At 36.4% G+C, this 26,792-nt stretch overlaps 1 protein-coding gene across 6 annotated transcripts in view; it reads right to left on the reverse strand.

Annotated features, from left to right (window-relative positions):
* NLGN1 (neuroligin 1) overlaps nucleotides 1-26,792 on the reverse strand; it is a 319,786-nt gene that overhangs the window by 184,525 nt on the left and 108,469 nt on the right. For 4 of the 6 annotated variants that reach the window (XM_027892568.1, XM_027892566.1, XM_027892565.1 and 1 more), the window contains 2 exons: nucleotides 19,583-19,642; nucleotides 9,687-9,839 (listed from right to left, as the gene is read on the reverse strand). In XM_027892568.1, coding sequence (XP_027748369.1) covers nucleotides 9,687-9,839; nucleotides 19,583-19,642 — 213 coding nt within the window. The remainder of the gene's footprint in view (nucleotides 1-9,686; nucleotides 9,840-19,582; nucleotides 19,643-26,792) is intronic. The other 2 variants (XM_027892570.1, XM_027892569.1) reach the window with 1 other exon arrangement.

The following is a 26,792-nucleotide window of genomic DNA, read 5'->3' on the forward strand; positions in this document are numbered from 1 at the left end:
GAAAAGATTTTCATTAGTATTAATATTTCCATTTTAAGTTATCTTTAATATAAATTCAAGAACCTAATGAGAATCAAGATCCAAACAGTGAGCATCCAAACAGCTATCAATTACAATAGCAGGAGCAACTCAACAGTGAAATGGTTTTTAAATTTGAACACACAGGATGTGCAAACCCATGAAGTGCTAGGAGAGAAAATTTTAAATCATAGAATCACAGAATGGTTTAGGTTGGAAGGGACCAGGATCACAGAATGATTTAGGTGGGAAGGGACCTTAAAGATTATTTAGTTTCATCCCCCTGCCATGTGGATGAAACTAAAAAGGGACACCTTCCTCTTATACCACGTTACTCTAAGCCCTGTCTGACCCAGCCTTGAACAATTCCAGGGATGGGGCATCCACAGCTTCTCTGGGTAATCTGTGCTAGTGCCTCACCAATCTCAGAGTAAAGAATTTTTTCCTAATATCCAAACTAAAACTACCGCTTTTCAGTTTAAAGCCACTCTCCCCTGTTCTGTCACTCCTGGCTCTTGTAAAAGTCCCTCTCCATAGTTCTTGTTGTCTCCCTGCAGGTACTGGAAGAACACAATCAGGTCATTCTGAAGCCCTGTCTTTTCCAAACTGGACAAACCCAGTTCCACCAGAGGGAAGCAATCAGAAAAAAATTGGAAAAAAGAAACTTAATACTCCTTTTAGTGTGAACATTTCCCTTGCAGCCCTTTAGCTTTCGTAGTTAAGGACTATATAAAAGCAAAGGGAAAATATTTAGAGATTTTGTTTTTTTTCAAGAGGCATGTAATAATAAAGTGAGTAATTATAACAGCATTAGGATGCTCCAGGGTGTATTTTACAGGGCCATTAATATGTTTCGTGTGGAGCTGAAAGCACATGGCCTTTGGCCTCACAGATACATGAGGTGTGCACTAAGGGCTCTATAAAACACACCCTGTTGTGTCTCCCTGTTCCAGAAAAGCCTCACAGATGAAATGCAAACCCACCTCCAGTGGAGATGGGGTATCTACCTGGAGCTGAAAGGAAAATTTCATCACAGAAGCAAATCAACTAATGTACAATATATTATACCAACAAGTAGAGATGGAAACCAAATTTTTTTGGAAGAAATTAATTTATCCGTGTGTTTCCCGTCGAAATCAGTGAGATGATACAAATAAGTGCTTGCCAAACTCATGGGATATTAGAACCTAAGTAAGGAAAACAGCTTAGGGACAGGTTTGCCTTATCTTTTGAAATTATTTGAAATTACATGGCATTATGCCTCTTCTCTCTTTATATTTTGTACTTCTGTATGGAACACTTCATTCTCCAATACTGAAATAAAGAGTAAAGATTTTTTTCAGCAAATCTATAGGAATTTAAGATCCCTCAACCAAAACCCTGGTGAAAGGTGTTGAGAAAATAAACAAATAAAAATGAATATTGGAGATTTAATAAAAAACAAACATTGAAGACCTGACTAAAAAAAATACAGCAAAAATAATTTTTAAACCCAGTAGAACTCTTGAATGTGCAATGAGTCTCCCAGAGAAAGACTGCTCACCTCATTTTCATTCTAGTTCATTAGAATCTTGAAAAAAAATAGTGAAAAATTACTGCAGAATAATGAAAAACACCAGTAAGATTTATTTGTGTCCTGCTTCTCAAGCAATAAACCCCCTGAAACATGGAGGACATATTTCAAATACTTAATTAAGATACATAAGGGATCTCTCTTTCCTCAAAAATATTTTTAGCTTGCAACATATACAAGACAAGATATATTCAAAATAATTTCACAAATACATTGATATCTATTATTTATATTTGCTTGAAGGCAATTTTCATACTTTGCTTAACAAGGGATGTTAACCAATATACATCATTTCCTCTGGCCTTTCACAGGCCTTCATGTAGCACTTTTTCATGTGATAATGTATTCAAATGCAGTTTTTGCCAAAAAGATATTTATTTGCCAGTACATTGTGGGATGTAAGAAATGAGTATACCAAACAACGTGGTCTGTATATTCTCCATTGGAAGGTAATGCAAATTGCTACATTTTTACTGTAGTATTTTCTATGTTGGCTAAGGCAGGCATTTACACATGGATCACGCATTAAATAGAAAAAAAAAAAAATTTAGGACCCTCTCTTGCCAGTACTGCTGCCAAGAGAGTTTTGTTCCTCTAGATCTATTGTTCACATTACTCTTTTGAACCATTAAAAAGTGCTGTTGCAACCTTAAAATACAGATCTTGTTCAGCTGATTCAAAAATATCATGAGGTACTACATCAAGGAAATATCCAAACAGTATTTGAGCTAGTACCTATAAATGTAAACTAATTTGCACACCAAAAAAACCCCATAAAACTAGCAATTTTATGCATTTGAAATGTGTGAAAAATGAGAGCAACATTTGCAATGGAAATCCCTGTCAAGTTATCTATTGCTTCCAAAGCCCCACAGTATACAGAAGTGCTTAATTTAAGCTTCAGAGAACTATTTTAATATATGTAATTAAATGCAGTGAATTGGGAATTTAGAAGTATGCTATCCACTTGTCCTGCTACTTCTGTCATAAATGTTAAAAGAATCTCCATTCACCTCTTCTTTCTGGGCATGAATTACAGCAGCATAAAACTGAGGAGCGCAGAGTGCCCGACATGCCCGGACTGGGCACAGACCTCAACAAGATGCTGAGCTGCTTGAGTATTTCTTAATGTCTTCCTGCTTTGGTCAGAAAACACAGAGGGTTATGTCTGTGTTGGAATGCTCTGCAGTCAGATACAGATTGCATAAAAATCCTAATTTATCCCCACATCTTGCCTTATAGTCAGACAGATCCTTTCCTGGGAAGTTTGGCTTTTCGGCAAAGGCAGAGGAGCCTAAATTCTGTTTGTTTCTAAGGATGGGGCCAAATCTGGCTTCCTGACAGATGTCCCATCATAAGACAGCCAAAGGCTTAGGATAGCGTGCAGTGCAGAATGCAGGTTATTATTGTATAGCTGAAACATCAGTAACACTGCAGATTAAAGGGTTTGCATGGGGATCGGTGATGTTATAAAAATAATTTGGTGAGATACTGCTTAGAGGAAAGTGAAGGTTAGTTACACAGAGCTAGGCGATAAAAGTTACAAATAACTTCATGTAAGATAATAGGGTCAAAGATTTTGATGATTTTTCTTTTTTTACTGAGGCAGTAAGGTATATATAACTTGTCTTCAGTGAATGCTTTTTCTTTCCTATTTCACAAATATCATCATGCTGAAGTTTATTATGCTGCCGAAGATAAATCTGCTATTTGGAAAAACTGGAATACTTTTATTATATGATTAAATATTGATGAAGGAAATTTGTCTTTAAAAAAAGTAATTTTTCTTGGCAGAAAAGACACAAACTACTCTCATGCCAAAATTATTAGTTTTAAAGTTTGTTATCTGTTCTTTTTCTGTTTACCAAAAAAAGAAGGCTAGTGACAAATGTTAGAATCAACCTGTTATTTAAAATGTACCTGTACCAAGATAGAAAACTATTCAATGGCAAATAAAATGATGTCTTTGTGACCTAAAAAACAGAGGAGCTGGTATGTGTATGCATCTATCCAAGCAGGTGGATAATGTCAATTTGCTGTGCTAGAAAAAGTTCAAATAGAAAAGAAATGGTTCATTTTAAAAGTGCACTATATATTCAAGGTTCCCATTTCATAATATCTTGCCTGCTGTGCACTGCAGTTGACCCTTTAAACATCTCCAGTCAATAACCTATTGTTTACCACAAGTCCATTTTGTCATTTTGATGGTGCAGATTCAAGTGTGGCAATCTTCCTTTCTCTGCTTCACTGCATACCCCACTCCCTTTGGCTGGTACAAGCTCACAAAAAACCAAAAAAAACCCCAAAAAGAACCCCACACTAAAATGTCATTAATTACAGCAGGTTTGAGATTTGAATGCTAATTCTATTAATGGACCTATGAAATCAGGACACTGCAAATCTAGACGAGTTGTGCTCGGGCCTCCTGCAAACTGGGCTGCCCTGAGGTTACCTGATATATTAAATAAGAATTGTCTAATACATTTTTAGAATTCTAAGTATGTGTAAATCAGACCTTGTGAAGTACAGCACCAGGGGGAATAGATAACTGCAGTACTCTATCTTAACTTCTTCCATTTATCTGGAATCAAATTCATTTGGAGGGTTTTATACCATGAAACACTGATGCCCAAGGCTGAGGTGGGATCAGATCAGGCCTTGTGGACACTTTCCCTACTGCGCAATCCCAAAATATTAAAATTTCATTTATAAGCAACTTCATATTCATATATCTAAAGGAGAACTGTTATGAAGCTGCCAGGGGTCCCTAAAAGTATTTATAGATTAACATTCTCTGCATGTTCTTCCAATTCAGAGAACTTGAATGATTTTTGACTGCACATTTTGATGTGTTTTGCTATTAATTTCCCATCTTCACTTTCAATGTAATGTACTTTTAATTAGGCAATAATATATAATCTTCTGCTCATCTATCATTTTTACTCAAACATGTTAGGAAATGGATAATAGAAAAAAGGCTCATCAGAGACCCTTTGGAGGTGCAGCAAAGCTGGAATAAAATGCCATCTCCTGACAGTACCTTTAAGGTTTCATAAAAAGATAATGGATGTGCTTGTCACCAAAGCTAATGATCAAACATTTTCCCAGTTTTACTGGATATTAAATTTTGAACTATAAAAGAAAACCCCACAGTCTAGCCAACGTAGGAAAAAGAATCTTTGTACATTTTTTATCTCCTTTGATATCTAACTAACATAAACCTTCTTATTGCACTGTTACTTTCACTGAATAGTCACTATGCCATGAGTTGCTTACTTCTACTGAAGTGAAAAGGCTTATTTTCAGAAGGAAAGACAATCTCCAGGTTGCAGAATAAGAATATGACAGGTTATATATTCAAAAATACTTAAGTAATGTGGAACACTAATTCATCACAGTATTTTTATGAAGTTGACCAAAGCTTTTAATCTGACATGAAGTAATTTTTGAAAGGGTTATATCTAAATTTTATATAATATTTTGGATCATATTTGAAAGATATCCTCTGTTTAATACTGTCAGTAGTACTACCATGCTATTAAAATAAGGAGGAGAGCAAGCCACAAAAAAACTCCATCCAAACTATGTGATGGAAAAAATACAAACTAATTACCAAAACTAGCATCAATCGGTTTCATAAATTAGATGAACCGTGAAACAAACTAATCTAATTTGAAAGCAACAGGAAAAATTACGCTATTTTATTCCATTTAAAAAGAGAAGAGTATCAAAACCAAATAAGACAACACCTTCCAGCCAATCCAAATAGAATCAGACTCCTGAAACAGGCAGGTACTTCCATGTTGTTCTGAAGTAGTTTTCATTAGAATATATTCTCATCTCTGTGACCTGCCAATGGTCAACTGATAATTCTTCATCCCGTGAAAAGGTTCACCAGGCTACTTTCTGAAATTACTGTGTTAAGGGGAACAAACTCATGTGCATGAACTCACTCATAAAGGAAAGGTTGTGCTTTATTTTTTTTTGCCTGTTGGGAATGTGCAACGTCTTGCTGAGAGCAAGATGGATAACGGCAGAAATGCTGGGCTTGGCACAGACTGCCCAGCACTTGCTGCAGGGCTGTATCCTTACATTTCAACATACCTCTTTAGCCTATAAAAAATTGCTGGTTGCCATGATCCTGCATAGTAGCAACCTGTACTTTCAAACCTAATGTATTTTCCTAATATTTTTAGACACACGGCAACAAAATATTTTAAGGCATAATAAGACTCGTCCTCTGTCACTTTGTTATCAAGAAAGCTCCAGCAGTCACTAAGAAAAGTAGGAAAGGGTTTTTGTGAGAGTACTTTTGCTTTGTTCTCTTTCACTATTCTGTATTTTATTTGACATGAACGTTTCAGCCCAGCCCAGTCAAGTCACACAGCACACTACTGAAAAATTGAGTTTTGAGCTGTAAAACACAACAGATTTCTTCTAAGAACAGCTCTGTGCATGAGTGGCAAGTACCTTTCCAGTACCCTTGTTCCTCATTGCATCACTTGAAACTATGGCCAGCTAGGCTCTGTCACAGGGGGGTGCACTGTACTGAAGAGCCCCAGTGATTTCAGTGCAGTTTTGGGGGAAATAATGTCCTAAATAAGGACATCAGACCTCATAAATTAAAAAAATGAAGAAACAAGTTCCCTGTTTGCATAAAACCAGCTCTCTCCTTTCTCTCCCCTCTTGAAACTAAAAGGGGTAGCAGCCAATGATGACCCAAAGCATTCTCCTTGTCTAAATAAACCTTTCATGAGAAAAAACACAGAAAACAGCACTGGCAGTATTAAATGTGTCTATCATTATCTTTTACATTTTTAATGAAATTTAAATAAAATGTGCCTGCTTTTTACCAGATGGATATATATTGAGTAAACATATGAAGTTTCAGATGAGTTGAACGTCCAAGCTTGTTTTCATGTCTGCCCTTTCCTAAAAAGAAGCCATAAGAATATACCTGTACTTATTCCTGTGCTGTCCTTCAGGGTTGTTAGACTGCTTGTGCAGTATTCCTTGCTAGAGGAGATTGCTTGCACAGGACTTGCACTCAAAGAGAATCTAAAGAAGATATAAATAGTCTCTTTCCAACGGTTTCTTATTCAGTAGTCCCCAATTTTCCAGGACAAAGAGTTGTGGTTTCCATCATCTTTATTTAAGGACAGTTTCTAACAGACTTTCATTCTCAGACTTGTTTCAAAGACAAAATTGGGCCAGGGAGCTCACGAGGGCTTTGTATGGTTTTTGGTATTGTTTTTAAAATGCACTTGCTCCATCCTTCTTTAATTTTTATTATTGTTTTTCTCTTGGAAACTTTTAAACATTTTCTAAAATTTTATTTATAAGCAAATCTTGCATCTTCATAAAAACCAGACCCATTGAGCAGACTAGTCCATTAAAAAAAAAAAAAGGGATCTTTCAACTCAGAATAAAGAGAAAAATAATCTGAGTTGCAGCAAAAGTCTGCTGAGGATATTTAATAGTAGTACTGTAAGGAACCTCATACCACAGGACATCCTCACTCCCATCACTATTGGTCTGGAAGAAAATGTTGCTATTGCAGCCCTAAACACTTACTGAATGATAATGATTTATTATTTTATTTATTTAAGAAAAGTCACAGTGTGAATGTCGGTGAAACAATGGCAGAACACTGAGGACTCAGAGATAGTCTGTACAAAGACATATATCCACAAAGACTGATACAAGAAACCCAGACCAATAAGGGTCACATGAAAGTGAGAAGACAGATGTTGATTTTCCCTACATCTTCTCAAGTGAACAATAATTCCTATATTTTCTCTGCCTGTACAACCAGGCGTTTTACGTGGGGGTGAAGTGAAATCTAAGTATCCCACAAGCAATGGTCAGTGGGATCTCACCTTGAGGGATATGATCAGATAAGGGAAGCTGGAATTTGCCAGTTATGTTTTTGTAAAACCATATCTTATTTAATGTGACTACAAAGGGTAACATTCTGCTGTAACAGCGAGGAATAAGAGTTTCAAAACCCCACATGTAAAAGCTGATACCTACCATGATTATGGAAAGCCCTACTCTGAGGCTCTCCATAGATGAGGAAATAAAGAGAGGTAGGAAAAATGGAAACTGCTCAAATTTTCTTTTTTCATTGCTGCTCTGTTTCTATACTACCTATTTAATGATATGTCATGATTATTTATTTAATACATGACAGGCATTGTACCAACTGCAATATATAAAATGACTTCTACGTAGAGTTAACAGGTGCATTTATTCTACTAAGAAACCCCTGCAAACCTGATACAGGGTTATTTCAGTTAGTTTGAAAGTAATTTCAAATATTCATACCAATCACTGGATTCTGCTGTGAATTTTAGAGGTTTTACTGTAAGAGGTCCCACTTAAAATAAAATTAGCTCTCTGCCCCTTGAGGCTCAATAAAGACCACAAAGTCCAAAGAATCACAAAGGCATGAACACAAATGAAATCCTCCTAAGCTCAGTGAGATGTTAGCCATGAGTTACCTCAGGGATCAGTTCTAATTTGCAGGTGGAAAAACCATTATCATCAGCAGAGGTGTATTAATTTTCGTCTTTCAAGCAACTAGCCCTCCTAAACACTTCAATTACTAATGACTTAGAAAACAGACTAAATGATATACAAAAACTAACAGCGTTTTCTGATAACAGATATTTTCTTTTTTATGCTGGCACATATTATAGATAAATGTTGTTTGAGACATCAAAGAGGAGCACTTGTGTCAAACTGAAATGTTGATTAGAGGTACAGATTACAAATTATTAACTGCTGCACTAATACATGTGCAGAACTCGAAGTCACCATATAAATTGAAAGAAGAAAAGGAAGAAAAACACACAAAATCACAGAATTTCCTTGCTCAAAGTAGTATATCACAAATGAAACCTTCAATACCAAGGAGATAAATCCAGCAAAAAATTGTTAAGATCTTTCAGGAAATTATTCAGTCCCCTGTATAACACAATAGTAGCAGACAGTTTCAAAATCTTAAGTCAAAATCCACTCCCTCCTCCTGAAATTAGGATGTCAAATTTTTAACAAAAATGAATCTTTTGGAAGAAAATTACCCAGATGAGCAAACCAGATCCGATGCATTTGGGGACTGTGCTAATTGAATCCAAAACACCAAGAAACAGAGCAATCATGAACCACAAGGACAAAAGGAAACCAGAGTAGCAGACACTGCTAATACCCATGATTTGAAAATAAAGCTGATTGGTCCTCAGAACCAACTCTCTGCCTGTCAAACCCCTTTCAGATGTTACAGGGAATACCTTCATGCCTATATAAGTATTCTAAAGGTACTGTACTGATCTCTAGAGTATCCCAGAACCCAAGTCCTGTTTGGGGAGTCCTAGCATACAACATTTTGGCAGAATACGCAGGAGAAGAAAACCAACAATCATATTTTCTCAAGAGTTTGTGAATGTGACTACACTGAGCAAATACAAAAGCAATTTTTTTTCCCAGAAATACAAACCAGAGGGATACCACACACATCTACCAACAGCATGAGCATAGTCTATTGAGTGTATTTGAAACAAGCAAAGGTAACTCTTTCATTCTCTAATTCATTCTCTAATTTGGTCAGGAAAAGAAATACTGGAGATATTTGAATGACACTCAAAATCACAATGAAGCTCAAAACAAACAGGTAAAAAGATGTTTTCATAAAATCATTCACCTTTTTGAAGTCTCAAAACTCAGTCTCTTTCATTCCAGTAAAAAATCCTATTGTCTATTATTTAACAGTTGTTTTTTTTTAAAAATAATTTGTCTGTCTATGAAGGAAAGCATCACTTTTATGCATAGTTTAAAAAAAGAAAGAAAGAACTCTTCTGTCTGGACAGCTCAGCAATGGGAATACCTGTTTGATACCACTGCACGACAGCAGGTTCACTTGCAATGTCTTCATATCTCATCCACAGAACACAAATCTTTTATATGACAAATAATATTTTAAAATACTTGTTGTTCTTTTGTCTTTTTTTTTTTTTTCTTTCCAAATACGTTCTCATGTATAATATGAATTGCATTGCAGACAGCAGGGATTAACAGAAAGCTGAAAGCTTCTTACCAAGTACCCCAAGGCGATAGTTGACTGTGATGACTATCACATTCCCATAACTTGCTAGAACACTGCCATCATATAAATTTCCAGTGCCTTCCATGTAGGACCCTCCATGAATATACACCATCACAGGCTTAGGTCCCCCACTGTCCCGAATGTCTGGAAAAAATATTAAGACACATTTTAACTCGAGAAAGTACCAAAGAAGATACATGCAATATTTTAATTTTTTTTTCTTTTTTTAGTGAGGTTATTTTTCTTGAAGTGTTTCTCAAGCAACGTCTTTTGCATAAGGAAGTGGCCAGGTGGGCATAAGTGTTTCTTTGTGGCTTGCTCCTAACTAAAACTCCTATTTTGGAAACACTCTGGCTCAGCAAGGCAGAAAGGCATTGAAAATGGTAACACATTTACTCAAATGCAGTGGGACAACGATCAGAGTCTGTTCCTGCTGAATTGGATGCAAAATGTCTGCTAACATAAGTGTGAGCTCATTTCAGCTGAACACTTCTGAAAGCTCAGTCCCTCCCTTCTGTCCTCTTAGCTAAAGGAAATTCAACACATTAAAATAAACAAGATTTCTGCTCATACATAACTGTTGATTGCTTCTAGCCTGGTAAGATCAGTGATTTGTAAAAGAGGTGTATAAGTAGCTGTCTTTGGATGGGTCTGAAATCTGAGTTCTCAAAAACTACTTTAAAGATGTTTAACATTCAGACCTTGAACGAATAATATTTGTAACATGGGTAACCTGAAGGTTAAGGTTCATAGGTGCTTTTTAATTTCCCAAAGCATGAAAACTACTGTATATTTGAAAAAAAAAAAAAAAAAAAAAAAAAAAAAAAAAAAAAAAAAAAAAAAAAAAAAAAAAAAAAAAAAAAAAAAAAAAAAAAAAAAAAAAAAAAAAAAAAAAAAAAAAAAAAAAGCTGCCTGGAACAGTGCTAATAAATCTGTGGTCAAAATAAGTATAATGTTCTCAAAGGTGACATCAAATGCAGGGAACAATTTTAAATCTTAGAAGCTCTGCCATTCTCTCTGACAACAATATTAGATATTGTCATACTGTTTTGAGTTTAGATTTAGGTATCCCTCCAGCCCCAAACAGTCCTATTTGTAAATTGATGCATCTACTCAGAATAAAATTTTGAATATATGAATACTACTGCTCCTCATGAGGGAAAGTCGTTCCTGAGTATCAATTCAAAACAGTTAGTATGGGCTGATACAGGTTTTTTAAAGTTGGGGTTTTTTTCTGCTGGACAGGAAATAGAACAGCTAATGTGCAAATTTAAACTCTTACATCTGGATTAAATTGCATCTTGATCTCATTTACTGGGTACCTGAGCCTTTTCCACCACACAAATCATAACACGCTATACAGTCCCTCAAAATCAAGAAAGACAATAGCAAGAGAGCGCGGGAAAGTTTCCCAGTGAGGAGCTGTGCTGAATATTCTGACTGTCATTTTTTGCCTCATTACGACAGTATTCAAGTGACTTCCCTGATTGCTGCCTTCAGCGTTTGAAGAAACCTCAGATGTATTGTTTACCCCTTTGATTTGGAGAGATCTTAGTCAAGAAGCTTTCAAGTAAGCTCTCAGTAGAATTGTTTGAATTGTTTCTAAAGCACTGTAAAGAACAGGTGAGGGCAGCTACACTAAAAGCCCTGCTTTCTGAACTCGCCGAAAAAGATCAGCGCAGACATCTCTGTTTATGGAAAGCTGACTGCTACTATTATTTTGATATTGATTTTAATTTGAAGAAAATGCCCAAACAGTCAAGATCAGAAATTGGATCTTCAATATTGGAAGTACTAGAACAATCGTTTATTCAAGACCAAAAGGATGATGAAAGGTTGTAAAGGTTGTGCATGAAATTGTTTGTATTGCTCTCCTCACCTGAGCATTTAGCAAGGCCTTTCCAACTTGCAATTTTCAGCGTGCAAAGCTATGGAGATTATTTATCTTTGTGGTCCGTAGGATGGAATTATGAACTTCTCAAATTTAAAATCTACACCGAGGAAAAAGTCTTTTCAAATTTATATACTGTTTTTAGTAGATGGTTTGTTCATAGTCTATGCTGTGCTTTTTTTTTTTTTTTGATACAAATATGGAAGCAATATTAAATTATTAATCTGAAATCACTGTATGACTGTTCCCAGCAGAAACTGTACACAGTTAATTGTATGCTTGATGGTAGCACAGGGGGAGACTGTCTCAGAATTCTTCTTTAATTAAAATGACATAGAATTACAGAGCACCAACTGTGCACAGCAATGAAATGTTGGTAGCACTGGCCTGTTTGTCCGGAAAAAAATATTGGAATATTTAGAAAAGAATGGGCCTCCCTTATCTGAGAATGGAAGCACACGTTCATGAATAAAATCTCATATATAAAGAAGTGATTTCTGTCTATACCATATTTTTGTTACTTTCTACTAGTAATATTGCTGCAAAGATTACAGATAGATAAAAAAGGCTAATTTTCAGCTCTGCCTCTGTGCTGTGTCAGAGCAGATGACATGAGGAATGAGTTTTCCTCACGCTGCTTTGCCAAAGTCATCAGTCTTAAGAGGAATCCCTTCTAGAGCAGAAAATGGTGCTTCTGTGTGTTCTGGGCAGTACTCTGGTACAGGAGACACCAGTGAGGTTATGCAGCATTCAGCTGAGGCTGAGGGGACTTTGGGCTATGGTTTATACAAAATCTATGGAGCTCTTCATGGGAAGAAGAGACATCACTGCATCTTGGGCAGCAGTTTCATATCAATTGCAGCCAGGAATATTTGAAAGGTACAAATATTCAGCTGGGAGACTGTAGTATAAGAACAGATGTTATTAACAGTGGATGTTATTAAATAATAAGATCAGAGGAAGAGAGCAAAAAAATCAGACTTTAATCGAGAATTGATTCGTATCTTAAAGAGAACAAATATTCCCCTATGAAAACTCCCATCCTTTCCAACTAAACTGGAGGAAGTGTTAACACTCTGTGAGAAGAAAAATCTGTATTGGTACAAAAGCTGCAGAAAGATGCACTTTTCAAAAGTGTTTATTGAAGTTCAGTGTCCAAGTCAACAAAGAAAATAACTGATGTTTAGGCTGTCACACACTTTTCAAAACCTGACCCTACGTGATTTGATGCATCTCCCATTTTTTCCTAGTGCCTTTCTGTGCATGTGCTGGAGTGAACTCAGGGAACTGTGGTTACACTTTCTCACACAGATTAATAGCTTCCACAAATGCAGATTAATAGTGATTTGTGGATGCAGCTCATTCTGAGCCTGAAGAATTGGGGTGTAAATGTGGTGTTTCTGCCAAGAGTAGATTTATAGACTGATTTAATTTAGTTGCCTTCTGCACTTTTTTGTTGCTTTTTATTAAGTATTGCTTTAATTAAAAAGCAGATACATTCATATTTTCAAAGACATATGCCAGGATAGTGCTGTTCAAAATCCTTCTCAAGTTCAACTCAGTTCTGTTTTTAGTCACACAGAAGATAAGTTTTGAGTGCTGTGATTTGTTTGGCTTTAAATTGCTAGTTCATAAAACATCTAAGTAGGTCTTACTGTACAGTAGAGAATGATCTTATTGATACTGCATATACTTTAACTTTCTTATAATTATTTCTATTATCTCCTCTCTTCTGTACCTTCTAATGTTTGTTGCATCTACTTTTCATGTCTCATCTTAATTATGTTACAGACAATTTAGGAATAGGGTTCTCTTTTATTCTATGTTTGTTACATCACACAACAGGGAACCAGGTCTGACTGTGAATACCAGTCACAATTGTCATCTATAACAAAACATAATTACAGCTTCAGTCATTCAAAGCTGATGTGAATTGGTCACGTGACTTAACAAGTATAATTGCAGGGAACAACCAAAACTTGAAAGGAAGAAAGCCTACCTGGAGACAACTTCATAAGCAAAAAATTAGTTTAGTGCTGATGTCACAAGCAGAGGTTTTCCAGACAATATAAAAAATTGTGATAGTTTGATGACGAGTGTTAAGTAAATCTTGGGTTTTAAACATGAAACAGCACAAGAACAGTGGAAAAATTTTAGACTGTTTGCTGCAAAACCTGTGTGTTCCCTCAATAAAATTTAATATGACATATGTGTAACTCTTCTATAAGCTTCTGTCAAAAATATTTGAGTAGAGCATGGTACAAATCAGTGCTACTCTTAATCATTTTAAAGCCTCTTAATGGCATTTGACCTTTTAGCTCAAATCCACCAGATGACTTATAAATGCACTACCATTTTAATAAGCAAGTGCACTTAGTGCTAATATGTAAACATCCATTAATGCCATGTTTTTAAAATGAGATATAAAACTAGATGTTCTGAGACTATTAAAGTAACTATTGAACTTTTGTTAGGAGTGGCAGCAAAGTTCCAGATATGTTCTCTACTTCAAAATACAGCCTGCACCCACCAGGTTTCAGACGAATAGAATTATCTCTGTTTGTTTTCTTATCAGTCAAACCAGGAGATCATTTTTGCACTCTCAAATTCTTAACTACCTTTACCTGAAAATTATTTGAGATCCTGATGGAGGACTATATGAATGTATATATCCTAACATAAAAAAGTCCAGTGTTTTTACAGCTAAGCATCTGGAGCAGATTCTCATTAGAGCAGGACTTCGATGGCCAGGTAGGTATTAATTTTAAATTATTAAAAGATAATGGTTAGAAATGCAAAAGCTGACAGACTCTTCTCTGTGCAAGCAACGTTATAGAACAGAGCCCTAAAGAGGTGCTTAAAGGTCTGTCAGAATTTTATTATGCATGGTTTCAAGTATAAATAACATCATCAAAAAAATTCAACACAATGTGAACCGAGTTTCCCAGTGTAAAGGGAAAATTTAATCAGCAAAATTCAATGTGGAAGTGGCATTGGAAGCTGTACTTGGGAGGGGAAATCACGGAACTCACACGAATGGGTGACAGGAGGAACAGGAGCCACGAGTATGGCTACGTGCATCAGTCAACAAGTTCACCCAAAGCCGTAAGATCTGTGCTACCCCAGCCTGGCTGGCATTCATTAGAGGCTCTAATTAAGGTTGGAGCATGTGGTTGCTTTACTGGGTAGACAAATTTGTTCTGCTGTTTACTGATCTCTGAAGTCCGAAAATGTGCAACCAGTGCCAGACGGAAAGATTGCCTCTCTCCCTGTTTCTTGCCATGACAGCTGAAGGCAGATGAGACTCTAAACTGGGCAACCCAGTCTATTTTAATACTAATGGAGTTACAGAGGTTTTTGGAGATCCTCAATTCTGAAGCATGTTCCTTTAAGCCAATGGCACGACAGTCTGTTAAGCATATGAAAAGACTGTCAGAGCATTCTGCATCATTAGCAATTTAAAATTTGAACGCATTTTTGTTTGTTTTGATTTAAAACATTCTCTGGTCCAAGAACTTCCTTTAGTCAATGAAGTCCAATAGCCCCTATAAGACAGAGCATCAGACTAAATTATTAGAATAATTACAGTTACAGCCTGTGAGCAAACAGCAACATCTGTTCCTAATCTGTCTCCTTTTCCACAGGAGAAATCGAAATGGAGAAGGGAAGAGCAGAATCATCTAGAAATTACAAAATGTAGACTCCAGTGCTGAGGCATGTACTCTCAGCTCCCTGCTTTTACTACAGACATGGTGTCTGCATTCCTCAAACTTAGCATCTGCATTCCTCGTTCCTAAAAATGGAATAATAACATTCCTCTATCGCAGAGGGATGCTGTGAGGCTGAATACATTAAAAACTGAGAGATGCTCAAATAGCGTTGGGGATTAAATGAGGATCCAAGATTGACAGATGGATGTGCCAGGTAAGGTGTGTACGACTGAGGGGTGGATGGGAATTCATTTGTGAGCAATCCTCCATGGATATTTCATACACCTCTAACTACTAGAAGTCCAATTCTGATCCCAGAGTACACTGGCTGATTAATGATTTGTGTTGCCGTATTTTACATCATGTTTAGGATTTTAGTGGATAGGAACTAAGGGTGCATAAGAGTCACTGTTGTTTTTTTTTTTTCCTATGGCCAAATTAAAGTGAAACTATTACCTTACCAAGATTCAGATACGACATGAAAACTAAAATATTTTACTTTTTAAAACTAAACCTTGTTTCTAGACTGGGGAAGGTAAAGTTTATATAAGTGAGCAACTAGATATTGCATAGCTGTATGTCAGCAAATAGGCAAATGCACCATTGCCATTAAAAGGCAAGCCTCAGTTCTCACTGGTTGCAGGTGGCACTCTTGTATTTGGGGCCTGCTCCCAATGCTTACTGAAAAACAGGTAAGCAATTCAAGTGTAGACTTGAAAGGGTTAAACAGAAACAATAATGCATCCAGACTGCAGGGGGAAAAAAGGTATTTATGTTGTTTCTGACTTTTCACCCATTTCCCACTCATAGAATTTAAAAACACCTTCATTCTTTAAACAGCAAATTTGCAGATCATTAGCTGGTAATGTGCACTACTGCCTTTGGGTCTTTTGAAAACAAAAATGAAAAATGATCTAATTAAGTCTGGTCTACTGGTTGCAGCACATACCAGAGATCCAAGTTTGATTACTGATTCCAGTGCTTGTGCTGGCAAGGTTTTGACCACAATACTGTGGTAGTGACACGCAGCAGCTGATGGGAGTAGAATTATTGAACGTTGTTTTAAAATGAAATCTTCTAATCAAACTCTAATGTTTTAGTGACACAACACAAAATGCTCTCCAGGCATTTGATCCAAGAAGCAACTATGGAAGATCTTTTTTCAGAAAGGTATAATACATTAAACAGACATGAGATCTCTGGATTTCTTAATATGGGCACTTCAGAAATCATTGGGTGTTTTTTATGTACCATGCATTCTGTAGTTATGTGACACAGTTGTTATGCACTGTGTATTGCCCAGTCTCTCTAATATTCCAACTTCATAATTCATTCAGTTTAGCATTTATTTCATTTTTCCACAGTTATTAATTTGTAGAATTTCACCCTGCCTAAAATCTGCAATATTTGCAATCTTGCCATACTGCAAAAGGTGAAGGGTTTGAGAGACATATTAGTAGAAAATTATACAGCTAAGGTGACCTTTTGCTTTGCCTCTCTCTTTCCTGCTACTCATACCCAAATACATATGACTAAGTTTTTGAACTCTTCAGTTCTACACGTTCAACAAGTGCTAGAGCTTCAATGCAGAAGAGCAGGTTCACAAAATGTGGGACATCTGATACTACTCCTCCCTTGGGAAATGCAGGGTCTCAGCAGACAGGGCTTCTGCCAACCTAGTAGACATCCCAGCAACCTTTAGTCTCTACTGACCATAAAAATTTAAATTTGCCCTGTCTCTCTGTGCCTCTCGGAAGCAGTAAAAGTCTAATTACTGCCTGCATTCTTCTATTGGCATGGAAAGGAGAACAAAAGTGTCACTTGTACACCAGAGAAAATTAATCCCAGTCCTATAAATTACAGAGATTTATTAGTGTTGTAAATGTGTTTCTTCCCTTGTAGTTTGACTGCTGTGTTCTTACAGCCCTTCTTCTCTCTCCTACAATTGTCAGTGTGGGAGACAGGTTTTCTCTGACATGGACACTTGTTCTCTGAAGACTGAGATCCCTACTCTCTGATCCTAAGTACTAAACCACTTTCTGACAGCTACCACTCTCTGCTGAATTTCAGCAAACTGAGTAGTCTCTTTTAAGTGTTTCTAAGCAGAGAAGGACTCAACCAACATTAAGCCATTAGCATTTGTCTTGGTAATTATACAGCAATTTAGGAGAGCTATTAAGGCCCACTTGGTGAATAACCCAAGTTCCAAATGCTTTCTTAAAATATATTGTTAAAACAAGACAAAGTAACTTGTACAGTTTCTAATTCAATGTCACAGATCTTGGAGAATTCACAAGAATATCCCTTGCAATATTATGTCATGAACTAATGTAAAACTGTCTTGGCCTCATAAAGCTAAGAGGATCTAAATTATCTTAATTATCTCTGAACAATATGTGTCCTGATTTCAGCTTGGATAGAGTTAATTTTCTTCTTAATACTGGTATGGTGCTGGGTTTTGCACTTGGGAGGAGAATCATGTTGATAACACCCTAATGTTTTAGTTGTGACCTGAGCAGTGCTTACACTAAGTCAAGGACTTTTCAACCTTCTCACCCCACCAGCAAGTAGGCTGGGGGTGGAATAAGAAGTTAGGAAGAGGACACAGCCAGGACAGCTCATTCAAACAGTCCAAAAGGATATTCCACACCCTATAGCATCATGCTCAGCATATAAACTAGGAGAAAGCTGTCCAGAGGGTGCTGCTTGGGAACTGCTGGGCATCAGTCAGTGTGCGGGAGCAATGACATTGTGCACCCTGTGTTTTCTATATTCTCATTCTTTTATCATTATTATTACTATTATTTTAATTTCATATCTTCAAACTGCCTTTATCTCAATTAATAATTTCATTTCTTTATTTCTTTCCCCAGTTCTCTCCCCCATCCAACTGGAAAGGAGATAACAAGTGGCTGGGTGCCTGCTGGGTTAAACCACCACACACAAGACTTTCAAAGGAGATTTTCAACTATTAAAATAATCAAATGTTGCAAATCTTGGGCCAACTGGTGTGCTCTCATTCATATGCTTAACATGCACATTCAGCAGAGGATCATAAATCAGACATTTATAAAACTGTGGGTTTATTTGTAAGTCTCTGTTAAGTTATAGGGCAAGAAGTTAAATGCTCATATTTGCCTTTCTTCACCTTTTGGGCTAGGACTACATGTTTATGTTTAAGTTAAATGGTTAATGTCCCATGTGATGAAAAACTTCTTAATTAAAAGCCTTTCAGATTACAAGTTAAATTTCATTTTAGTATCTGGCCAATCTCCCCCATTCAGATTGTGAGAAGCATGCAGCGACTCTACCAGTCCTATATGGTAATTTGTTCTACTCATTGACCATAAAACATACAAAGTATGTGTTTAAGATTCAGAATTTTGAAGCACATCTACTTGAAGGGATGAGACTTCTCAGGAAAAGAGCCCCTTGTTACCATTTTCATAGCCCTGAAAAAATACCAAATCTGCATAGCTTTATGATTAACAGACATAATTTATGAACAGAATAATATGCTTGACATTTCAAAGTTTTGATTTTACTTGGTAATAGGGTTTCCTAAGGGTCAGCTCCAGCAGAAGGCATCTTTGTATGCTTGTAGAAAACAGAAGGGATCAGTTTTATTTTTTTTAGTTTTAGTTTAGCTCCACAGAGCCTCACCAACAGCCAATATTGCTTGCCTCTACAGCTACCTCCCTTCTGTAGGGAGCTGGGGTAGCCTTTCATTTATTTATTTTTTTTTCATGGTAGTTTAAATTCAAAAGGGTTTGCATTTGGGGAAATTCAGTTGCTTAAGAGACACTTTTTAAGAATTTTCTGTATTTTTGCTTTTATAAACACAACGTTGTATATGTTTATCAAACTGAGATCAGTCAGTGAAAAAAAAAGAAACATCTTTGTACTCGGTGAAATACATAGGGTTAGAAAACATGCAAAAAGGTGTACAGAGAAACTTTAAAAGAGTGTTAGTTTAAATAGTATGGACAAAATTCAGTCAAAAGGTGGGATGCAACATATCAAAAGTCCATTTCAAGAAAACAAAAAACCCTCCTTTTTAAATATTGTTACTGTTTTGTATCAAAACGTAGAACTTAACAACATTCTTTCTTTTAAAAAATTAAAAATATATATGTATAACAACAAGCAAGAAGACAAAACACATCAAAAATGGGAATTAAAAAAAAAAAAACTCTTCAAAAGAAGACAAGAAGTCAAAAAAAGAGGGGAGAAAAAAGATTTTCAGGGATCCTTGTCATGCAAATCAGTTTGGCGGCAAAAAATACCTTCATCTTCAGCACCGTCATTATCACCTAAATCATCTGTCTGTTTCTTTGTAAGGGGACCTAGGATTAAGAACGGAGAAAATGGAGGAAAAAAGACAATTCAAGAATATACAAGACTGAGGAAAAAAACAGCGAATATTAAATTCCCATGGACGTTTCAAGAAAAACATTTGCAGGGAGGGAAATCTTAGTTTATAACAACCAATTTTTCATTACGTTTTTCAAACATTACAGCAAAACCTTCCCAGGGGGTATGGCTATTAGAAACATCTAGCACAAGAATCAAAGAGTGCCCAGTGTTTTATTGTTTTTAAATGAAGAATCAAAGCTTGTTTGCTAAAAGCATACCCCGCCATAAACTATATTTATCCACTTCATTTAATTGTTTTTTTTTCCTGTTGCTGTTATTAGGAATAGTGGAGACAAGAACTGCCAAATTACCTCTTGCATTTGATGCAATAAGGTGGTTAATAAATGTCTTGACAGTTAGTTAAAACAATATTTTCTGCGAAACGATAATTCACATTTTAAATTCAACCATTTAAGCTCATGCTTTATAAAGATAAGCACAGGTTTGACTTTATTTTTTGACACTCTCATTATATTTTCTTTTAAGTAGAACCATAGATACCCTTGAAACCTTTGACTACCTCCTGAGATATTTGTAAAGAAACATGAAAATCCACTTGTAAACCAGAAACAAGAGTGAAATCCCAGACCAACTGAAGACAATGACTTTAGCCATTGAATTCAGTGCGGCCAGGGTTTCCTGCACAGTATAAAAAGTTGTATTGAATGTAGAATTGTAGTTTTAGTTTGGGCAAGACAAAGTTTCACAGTTCCTTATCTCTACAAAAGGATGATGAGACCAAAAATCTTTTATGCCCAGCACCTTCATTATTAACAAGTATTAATAGACTCATCATATTTTCCAGTGGGAAAAATTTCCACTCCTTTACTGAGTAATAAAAAATATGCATCAGAAGGAAAGTCAAAGGTCATTCTGAAAATATTTCCATGTCATATATTTTACACACTTACGCACAAACAAAAGACAGTTGAACTCAGCATAATCTTTCCTTTTTTTTCAGAGCTCTCTCATTTCCATGACATTCTGTAATTTGCATGCGAGAAAGCAATCAGTACGAACACAGGGCTAAGTAACAACCAAAAAGAAAAAGCCAGCCAAGCACAGAGTAGAAAACAAGAACTTCCTCATGCATAAAATAGCAATAGACAAAAACAACAACAAAAAAGAGATGAACAGTATGTGTTGATATTTGCAGTAGATGTAGGCAAGAGACATGCATTAAATCTAAGCACTGTGGAGTATTAAAACATTTGTATTTGAAAAGCTCTCTCTGTCTCTGTTATTTAACAGGTTATTAGTCATTCAGCATTAAACTCGTCATTTATAGGCAAAATACCATGTATTTGAGTGATGCATTTTCCAAAAAAATTCATAAAATGTTTTTACCAGGTGCATGGATTGGAGGAAACAGAAAGAAACCTCATGAAGTACCATGAAACTTTAACTGTAAATGTAGGAGCTGGACCATATTACTGAATACCTTTACTGCTGCATCAGTCAGAAGTATAGCTTTAAACTCATTCTAAACACAGAACACTAGAATTATACATCATAAATTAAACACGAGCATTTTTACAGTAACGCCTGCAACAATCACTCCGTTTAGTAGAAAACTCGGTGATACAACGTTTTTTTCCTAATGCAAACCCTAAATACAATATTTACAATATACAGTATCTGGATAACATGACCCTATCCAAACACACACATTCAAATGTCTCGCTGCCTCATTCTCATACCATAACAACGTTACATCTAAAAGAATAAAATTAGAAAAATCAAAGATGTATGCAAAGAATAACAATAATTTCATGGTGGGTTTTCAGCAGGGTGAACGAACTTAAGAACTGTAAGAGCTCTGTACTTAAGAATGGAGAGCCAGACACAGGCAAGGAGATATATATATATACATATACACACACACATACCCATTTTTAATGGTTTCTTATCTTTTAAATTTTAAAGGTCACCAGAAAGGACCTAAGTAACATCTGGAAAGGCAAACAGCACACATTTCTCCAAATAATTTGCACAGAGTGGGGAAATTATTTTCTGGATGAAACTAAGACAACAAATGTTACATTTTTTTTAATAGCTGGCCTTTGAGAGGTATTTTGTGCAGGTCATGGTTCCAGATCTCAGTCACAATTATGCAGTGCATCAACCATCCCAATGCAAATGTCCTGATCTCACACCAGCCCTGATTTTACAATATGGTGAATATTGTAAATTATAATGGGCTAGCTTTAAAAATAACCTGGGTAATCTTCATATTTATACGCTTCCGAGGTTCTAAGAAAAATATTTTTAAAAAAATTAAACCATCTTCCCTACAATCATAGAACTGTTAAGGCTGGAAAAGGCCCTTAAGATTGAGTACAACCAATAACCCAGCATTGCCAAGCCCACCACAAAACCACGTCCCCAAGTGCCACATTTACACATCTTTTAAATACCTCCAGGGATGGTGACTCAACCACTTCCCTGGGTAGCCTGTTCCAGTGCTTGACAATTCCTTTTGCAAAGGGGCTGACCTATTTTTAAGTTTTCATAAATTAAACATGCTTTTTAATACAGTTCTAGATCTATTTCACAATACAAGGGCTCTGCTTGCCACATCCCCTGAGCAGGAGGACTCATCCCTGGTGGAGACACGTGGCAGACCCACCAGACACCACTCACGGTATTGTGTTAAGAAAGAGATGAAAGATTATTTCTGCCACAGATTTGCTCCAGTCTGTAATATAATGGACCACATTCATTACATCTTCAGACAGGTTTGCTGTTTCTTGGGGTTATAATGCTGTTTGAGTCTAAAAAGCCAAAACAGAGTGTGGTCCTCATGTACCAGACATGAAACTCCTTACCTATTACCTATACTTTATCTATACACACAGGGACGCTATGAAACTTAATTTACATTTTTAAAATTGCTGGGCAATCCCTGAAAGAAACATCAGCTCGAGATCCTCTGTGCTCAGGGCTGCCTAAAATGGAATAAGGAAACAGCAAGTGGTTCAGCCTGGAGCACTCAAAGAGGAGGCAGAGCTCTGGTCTGGGTTGCCTGTTTCATGTGCAGATGCTGAAGACACTTTCTGAAATCGTGGAAGTAGCATTAAGAGAAGCTCTGGATTAGAATTCCACCCATTTCAGCAATAACTCTCATTTCAAAATCAGTAAGAAATGGCTTTTGCTTCTGATTCTCCAGATAAATGATTACACTGACTAACAGCATCGCTGTGTCTGTAAGATCATAAAGAAAGATTGATGTTTTGAGTCCTCACACAGGAAAACACGCTGGAATCACTAGCAGATAAACAAAATAAAATCTTATGGCAAGATCCTACAAAATGTAGCAGCAATAGCCTTTTTAAGTAAAAATAAATCAGAACTGAAATTGCCTAGTAGGTGTATAATTTTCAGATATTTTCTGCAGCTTTCAATTAATATTCCACAGATAGTTTATGATTTTGTAAATTAAATGTATCCCTCAACTAGATTTATTTCTTTAGCACTGTTTATTCGATATATGATTCTTTAGGGTTCTTCCATCATTTTAATATTCTTTTCAGGTAACATAAACTAATTTTAAGAACACTGATACTAAGACATGATGGACCATGTGCCAATGGAACAAAAAAGAATATACAATTTTCAGAGTTATTATTGCCAAAAGTCTTTTGTCCACAGTTACTGTTCACTGTTGTTCTACTGTAGTTTCTCTTCACCTTTTGTGAAGGTCCAATTAATCCTCCTCTTTGAGCATTTCACTTACAAAAATGGGGATCCATTACAAAAAGACCATTTTACTATGTCTAAGGCACAACCCTTCAAATAGATACACTGCTTTACTGTGCTGGTTGAAATTTTAGCTAAAGTTTATGTAATAGATATTAAATGCCAACAAAGTAATCAGGTACCATAACTAATGGGGGGAAAAGAGGATACTAAAGCCTCTAAAATGCTGATGCAAAGATGGTTTACTTATCAAAAGGCTCTCTAAGGTTTAGTCTCGTGTTGGTGCACACCCGTAACTCTCATTAATGCTAATGGGAAAGTAGACCCCTAAGTCACTTTAAAAAGGGGAAAAGTGATTACTGCATTTTATGTTTCCTAAAGGCAAGGAAAAATCTTGCTATGAAAACTAAAAGAACTCAATGTGCAGGAGGAACTCCTAATGAAGTCTATGCTCATTTAATTTAAAAATAGTTCTTACATTATTTAAATTATTATTCAAATATTTATTCTATTTGTATTGCAATCAATGCTAAGGAGCTAACATGATGCATTTTTAAATCTCTATCGTGACTACTGTATGCTTGCAAATGCCTTTCCTTTGCTCAAAATAAGAGAAATAACATACCTTCTGTCAGGTTAGCCAAAGAGTAATTATGCACTCAGAAATAATTAAATCCAGCCATATTAATTCTGGTTTTTATCATTCCCTTTGATGAAGGACTGAGGTACTTTAGCTCCCAAACACATTAAAGCTGATTATAAATTCTCTCTTTATAGGCTTGATTCGGCAGAAATTATCTGTGGCCTTTTGGACCGCAGGAGTGTGGGAGGCATGGAAGCTCTGGATGTCATTAGCTTTTTGGCCTGGGAAAGCTATTCATCATAAAATAAAGTCATGCTGCAAGTTGACACCATTTTGTAAAACAACAGTACAAATCCTCTAAACTTAATAAATCTGTGCTCATGTATACAGCCATTGTTCAGGCCAGAATGTTCTCCTTCAGTAATGAGAAAAGTGGGAGAGGAAAAAAAAAAGGACCTTTTTCATTAGGTTAAGTAGACTCCATGGATCTAGTAATTTAGAAATCACCATAGTAATAATTACTCTTTGAGGTAAGGTGCTTGCTCAATGAAAAGGGAAAGAGATGAGCCTAGGGCTGACTGCTGAAATACTACATGTAGAAAAATTCACTGAGCAGGTTGCAATAGCATTGAATCTGGTAGTCCACAAGTTAAATAAAGTTATGTATTTACCCTTAAACTTAGACAAGTGCCTCCGTTCAGCTATTGCTATTTCTTCTTCATTAGCCCATTTCTTAACTGAGTATTGAAAATCTACAAAGTGAAATCACCTCACCTTTTTGGACTCCACCCTCAGTTCCAAATACAAAACAACCAATTCTTTGCTATTTCTACCATCATTTTTATGCAACATATTCTCCAGCTATAAACGGCGAATTATCACAGTCTAGCAGATGTTAGCTGAAACACAGTAACACGTTGTACCTATCTCCTGGTTTTAATAGAAGAAATTAATGAAGAGTTATAATTAACAATCTTCACACCTCAACATTTTCAGTGAAGAAAAATCAAATTCTTTTATGATGAAATTAAAACATACCTATATAATAATTTTTCTTATAAATGTAACGACAAACTGGAAAGTTACAGCATAATAGTTAGCTGATGAATAATTTTCTAAAATCATCTTGTTTCATTTGAAAATTACAAAGCTCTCAGTAAAAACAAAAGAACTAGGATTCCTCACAGTAGAGAAATTTGGAAGGTACTAACGGCAGCTGAGTCTTAAGAAACAATTAACAGGGAAAAGAAATCTCTATTATCATACTTTGTTGCATCAGACCAAACAATCTACTTTTTATTTCCCTTATTATGTCTGGCTTTCACCACTTGCTCACTCCTTTCGTTGTTATTCTTCCCCCCTTCCCAATTCCTTTTATTTCCATATTGCACTTATTTGTAATATTTCTACTTATCAGCAAGGCAAAGCCCTGCTCGACTTTGCTTTTTGATGATAACATTTGCACTCATGTTATAACAACAAATGATGGCACAAACCTCAGTCGTTTCACATCTCACTACCTGATTTGTGATGACAATCAAGCCCTGTAATTAGAGCTGCAAGTAACTCAAATTTGCATCTTCAAGTGAGTGACAGGTACAAATTGAACCCACAAAAGGGTTGCCAAGTTTCTTTGAAAATTTACATGTATAAATGCTTTGTCACTAAAGAAGCTATTCTGACACTTCAAGACTAACTCCTGCTGTGCCTTTTATTACAGCATATTGCTGAAGTGTCACACAGAAAGAATGTCTAATCCCAAACCTTTTTATTCACAAGATTAATCACACTGACTGGATCTTGATTTCCCTTAAATCTGAAGGAGTTTCATTACTGCATGCTAGGTATGTGTGAATCTAAATGAGATTAGAATCTGGGAATGTAGGGAGAGTTTTACTCCTCTGCTTCCCATTTTAGATGCAGCCTGAAATTCTATGTATTCTTAGAGGTGAAAGCACTTTATGCTCGTGTGTCCTGTGGAGAGCAGCCCAAATGAAGCTTCATTTCAGGCCCTCATTAAATCACATTCCTGTTGAAATAGGTCACTCTAAAAATCCAACTGCATTTCTAGAGGCTTTTGGTCACACAATGTGCCTTAGATGGAGTCATGCAGCATTACTAGAAAGGTGCAGATTGCTGGGTGAGCTGGGGCCCATCCACATAACAAAGTTCAGCCCTGGGGATGCCGGTTCAATATCCCAGGAGAGCCGCCTGCGAATCCTGACAGGGTTGGAATGGACACACAGCTCACACATGGAGTATATGTAGGACAAGGAAGTTATTCAGTGGAAGAAGAGCCAAAAACATGATCATTACACTGTACACACTGTAGCTCCTGTGGCACTCCAAATTCTGCTCTAGCCAGTGGAAAAAAAATCCATTAGAGAGGGGAAAGAAGAGTGAAATTCATTCACTTACTTTCTTTCTGGTAAAAGTGAGGAACGGGTAAAGGAGGGGTTGTCCAGCCCATCAGAACTATGCATGAGAAAATGGATGCTCCAAATGGACCGAGGCCCTGGTGGCCAAGGTTGGCACAGAGAGACAAAGCTCATGCCTTTAGCCAGGAACTCTACAGCTGGAGTGCTCCAGAGGTCAGGGATGGGCAGGTAGTAGACATGGAAAATGAAAGTTGTAAGCTGCTATATTGACATTAACATCAGCGTTTACGAATCCAGTGCCACCTCATGTGCTTATATCACAGGTTCACCCAGCTTTTAACATTTTATTTGCATTAATAATTCAGGCTGGTTTACAGATGCTCATATTTCCAGGGTGACACACTGCTGTAATGAATTGAA

The sequence above is a fragment of the Empidonax traillii genome, unplaced genomic scaffold (genome assembly GCF_003031625.1).
Source record: "Empidonax traillii isolate 1590-97213 ecotype Southwest subspecies unplaced genomic scaffold, ASM303162v1 scaffold358:size917415, whole genome shotgun sequence".
In the NCBI taxonomy this organism is placed as follows: Eukaryota; Metazoa; Chordata; class Aves; order Passeriformes; family Tyrannidae; genus Empidonax; species Empidonax traillii.